Source organism: Atta cephalotes (assembly GCF_000143395.1).
Source record: "Atta cephalotes unplaced genomic scaffold scaffold00051, whole genome shotgun sequence".
Taxonomy (NCBI): domain Eukaryota; kingdom Metazoa; phylum Arthropoda; class Insecta; order Hymenoptera; family Formicidae; genus Atta; species Atta cephalotes.
The window spans coordinates 1767271-1772692 of record NW_012130115.1 but is presented as its reverse complement, the minus strand read 5'-3'; the positions used below and the strand labels follow the sequence as shown (position 1 = coordinate 1772692).

General features: G+C 28.7%; 1 protein-coding gene across 1 annotated transcript in view; it reads left to right on the top strand.

The window, feature by feature from the left end:
- Positions 1-2132: 2132 nt before the first annotated feature.
- LOC105622994 (phospholipase A1 member A-like) overlaps positions 2133-5422 on the top strand; it is an 87789-nt gene continuing 84499 nt past the window's right edge. Inside the window, exon 1 of the mRNA XM_012204395.1 lies at positions 2133-2229. Coding sequence (XP_012059785.1) covers positions 2133-2229 — 97 coding nt within the window. The remainder of the gene's footprint in view (positions 2230-5422) is intronic.

Here is a 5422-nt window from a genome sequence, read left to right as displayed (position 1 = left end):
TATAATTTATATATAATTTATATATATGTACATATATATAATAACATATATATAATACATATATATGTACATATATATAAAACATATATATGTACATATATATAAAACATATATATGTACATTATATATATATATATGTTGAGTTCCGGTTATCTCAGATATTGATAAAAATACTTTTAGTACGATGTATTTTTGTAATTAAATGTCTAGGTCTATTCAAATAAAATCGAAATTGTCATTGAAGAACTGTGAGCACATTTGTCGGCACCCTCTAGATTTAATAACAGTGATGAAAATACACCCAATCGATGCATTTTCGAATAAAAATAAGTAAAAATTCAACAAAAAAGTGTCGCTCTATCTTATGAATCGTGATTAATCACGAAATTGATGATTATTTCAGGTTAAAAAGTTGGTCACACGAAATATTGCGATGCAAGCATACACTGCAGACACTGCAGTAAAATTTTCATTCCTCTGCTTAATTTAGATCTACCGCACTGATTCCGCATCCGCAAGTTCCGCTCGATGACATAGGAAAATGAATTCCTTCGGATCAATTGCTGGATTCATATTGGATCCGTTGTACGATGCATTGCAACCAATCAGAAAACAGGATTTTGCTTCATATCATCGACATGAAATAAAATTCTGCTTTCTGATTGGTTGTAGAACGTCGTACAAAGCACGTCGAATCCAGTAAATGAAACATAGAAACATAGAAAAATGAATTCCTTTGGATCGGAAATCACATACATACAGGAACATTGCCGACTGTGTTTTATGTATTTATTTTAATTTTGATTTACATTTTCGTTTTTCTGTATACTATATACATTCTGTATACGATACATTCATGTTCTGATCATGTCTTGACTTCCGTATTTATCTGGCCTTAATTAATTATCTTTAAGATTATGTTCACATTCCCATCCGATTGCTCCAGGTATCACTCTTCTTGTTATTTGTCTAATTAAAGGACATAACATCCGGAAAATATCCAGGTGGGAATCTGAGCACGCTTCAGCGTGCATCAATCATGTTGATCAAGACCCTGCGCGCAAAAAAAGGAATAAGGAATAAAGAATAAATGATTTCAACCTATCTGAAACTGTATTCCGATGTATTCGATTTTTGAAGTTGAAATTGTTTATTCTTTATTCCTAATTTTTTATTCCTTCTATGTGCAGGGCTTAACTATACACTTGTAAGAAATAGTTTTCTCCATTTAAATCAACTAAACGAGATTAATTTTAGTTTATGTTGTATATGTACAACTTGTCACAGAAAAGTTGCAACACTTTTTCTTTGATGGGTTTCGGAATGCAATTTGCTCTCTGTGATTGATACAAGAGTAAGTCAATAAGTTCTTAGAAAATCTGTCAAAGGACACTCGCAGTGTCATTACTTTTTGACAAGTAGCATCTCTCAGCTGAATACTGTCCAATTTTGAACGGAATTCATCGTGTGGTTTCATTTCTGTAAACGATTAAAGCAAACAATCTTTGTATTTTTTGCAAAATGAAAAAAAACGAGTTTCGTGCATGATCACACATCTACATATGAAAGGTTTAACGCCGAAAGAAATCAAAGCCGAATTGGATAATGTTCATAGCACATCTGCATCAGCGTTTGCGACTATATACAATTGGACGAATGAATTTAAATGTGGTCGTATATCTAATTGGTCGTATATCTATGTGATGCACCTCGTTCGGGACGTCCAATTGACTGCTACGAAATGACTGCCAGAAATTATCGAAAAGTCCACGATATTGTTTTGACTGATCGACGAGTGAAAGTGCGCTTGTTGAGGCCATATGTCACAGGCATATTGTATGGCACAATGGTGTTGATTTAAATTTTGCACGAACAATTGGATATGAAAAAGCTATCGGCAAGATGGATGTCGCATTTGCTCACTATGGACCATAAGCGCGATCGTGAGATTTCAAAACAATGTTTGGAGATGTTTCAACGTAATTCAGATGAATTTCTGCGTCGATTCGTTACTGTGGATGAAACATCCATTATTTCCTAGGATTCCTTTATGCATTATGCATTATGCGTTATGCAAGAGTCTGTGCTGTCATCAATAAATTTGCGCAATAAAAAACGGCAGAATCAGCGGAATGAAGCCACAACCAATCACGAACATTCCGCAGTTCCGCATATCCGCATATCCTATGGGAGGATATGGTCCTATGGCGCAGAATTGGCGAAACGCTCGTGATTGGTCATGGCTTCATTTAGTCGATTCCGTTCCGCTAAAATCTGTTTTCTTATGTCCCATGAAGCGGAATTTCCGGTATGTGCAATTAGCGCTGACCAATCACAAGAGCCTTTCCGTAGATTAACCAGAATGGTGTTCGTCATTGACTTGCAATGATTGCGCAACTGCAAGTTCCGCTCCATGGTTCATAGGAAACTAAACTTTTGCGGATTAGAAATCATAAACAAATAAGAACATTGCCCTGTCTTCATTTTGTATACCCATTATGGATTTTACATTTTCGCTTTTCTGTATACTACATAATTAAGTTAAGTTCTATCAAATTAAAAAGTAAAATACAATGATACTGTTTTTTGTTATTTACAGATTTACCTTTTTAAAAATAAGTAAAAAACTCTAAGCGTATTTTTCATGAAGAATTATTTGGATCGGTTTCACCAATGCCAATTACTTAATTGGCCGTAGAACTGATTAATTGTATTTATTGTTTAGTAGAATTGACCACTTATGATTGACGCCGATTTGGTTTAATCGAATTAGTGAAATCAGCCCTTTGTATATAATACTAAGTATCCAATTAATAGTAATTTTTATTTTTTTCAACGATATTTTCAAAGGTCTTTTTATTCCAACCCAATTAATGTAACTTTAATTCTTTGTAAAAAATTATTACTCTTCGAAAAAAATTAATTAATCAATAATATCAAACGAAAAATTAAAACTCAGATACTACAATTTTAACTAAGTTAAAATCGAAGTATAAATGAAGTCAAATTCTGTTTAATTAAAAAGTAAAATACAAATGTATTAGTATTGTTTCTTGTTATTTACTTAACTCTAATGATATGTATCATTTGTATAAAAGAATTGATATCAACGCTGTGATGCCAAGTCACATAAATTCTATCAAAATAAAAAACAAAATCCAAGTGATACTATTTTTATTATTATTTACTTAATCCAAATGATACTATCTTTAATTTTTATGAAATGAAACCTAAATATACGTACATCTTATTGAAGGATTTTCCTATTCCAATCCGAATCGTTTAAATTCCTCTTAAATGAAATTATTATATCACAATTCATTCAAAGACATTTTTTTCTTCCAACTGAAGTAATAGTTTAATTCTTTTTCAAAATATTAAACAAAACATTATCACAAAATTGCGTTATCTTACTCAATTTAAGTGTTATCACAAAAAATTATAGAGTTAGACGTATAAAACGAAAAAATTTAATTTAAATAAAAATTTTTCATGTAAAGCACTTAGCGCTGATAGAAGTAAGAAAAACTATAAAAACAATTTAAAATTAGAATTAATAAAATAAATAATAAAATTTAATCATAATTATAATTTAAAAGTAATAATAAATTTATATAATTATAATTTAAAAGTAATAATAAATTTAATCTGAACACTGAATAAAAATAAAGTTTACTATTAATTTCATAACGCATGTCTTACAAAAAGAAATTTATTTTTCTTAGACTTAAATTTAATAGTATATTATAGTATTCACAACATTTATAATTTATATGACTCTATAACTCAATCGCATAGATACTTTAACTCTTATTGGGAATGCTTCTTATTTTTCTTATTTTTCTAAATATTCATATTTTTTAATATGATTCTAATTTTTCAATTTAAGGAAATGCTGGAGCGGCAAAATTTAATCAAGGTTGATATATTAATATACATACACATATATATATTTGCAACATATGTCCATATATCGACAATAATACAATAATACATAATTACATCTTGACCTAAAATGACATTGGTCATAGGAAAAAAATGATATTAGGACTGTGTATCGATATAGACTGCGAGTACTGAACATATGTAATTTACGTAACTATAAATTTTCATATTGACAGTATACATTGACACATAGCCGTAATAGCATTTTTCCTTTCATACAATGCAACATTTTAGGTCAGGATGTATTAGCAAGACATGTATTAGTACATAGATATATTACACATATAATATACGTAACTATTCTATTTTTTGCTACGTTTAATAAAAAGATGTAGAAGTTATTCATGCTAAAATATATAAACATTGGTGGTGTAAGTACTTAAATATAATACACATTTAGGCAATATTATATAATATTGCATATATGTATACTATAATATGTGAATATACATACGTTATGGATAGAAGTTATTTGTGCTAAGCTATTTATGCATTCCTTATGTTACAAATATGCAATATTGTGTGTATACATATAAAATATAATGTGTATAATGTACACATAAAATTTAATTGCAATATTTTATATAAATAAACATAGGGAATACCTGCATGAATGCCTCAGCATAAACTACTTCTAGCTCTAATTTGTGTAAATATTCACACATCATAATACACACACACATATAATATTCTAATATTGAGAAAAACAATTATTATATAGAGGACTTTAAATCTATAAAATATAACATAAAGTATAACTACATAAATCAAGGCAATATAGATATAAATGAAAAAAAATGTATATCCAAACAGATTGTGTCACTCACAAATTGCCAAAGATGAAGTGTTGTAAAATTTTAGTTCTCTTTCTTATTATCTTCTCATATTTGTGAGCTTTTCGTAATATATCTATATTGCTGAAGAAAACTCCAAAGTGAGTTAAAATGTACAAAGTAAAAAAGATATCATTTATCAGAGAATTCGTAATTTGATTATTTTTTTTAAGATGTTACGTCTGATAATTTGCGTTTGACTCTCATTAGTTTTGATTTATGTTAATTGTATGTATATTCTGATATTGAATAATATAAAGCATATATAATATAAAGCTGATATAAAAGCATATATCACTAATATCTGTACATTTGACCATAAAAAAACATATCTCTTTTTATTAAACGTAGAAAAAAGAGGTAAAGTAGACCTTGGACGTAGAAAAAAATATTATTACTGCCAGTATCGAAAATCTAATATAACGTAAACTATGGATTTTCATTACTAACGGTGTACTAATATATTAGCCATTAGCCATTAGCCATTAGTCATTTATTAAAACGTTTTGAATATGATGTACCTATACATTTCATAAAGTACAGCTTTGTATGAAAATTATGCATGTGACTATTGATCGTGTAATATATGTTATATATATGTTTTATATATATTAGGTGTAGTAAAAAGAAACCCATTATTTTTG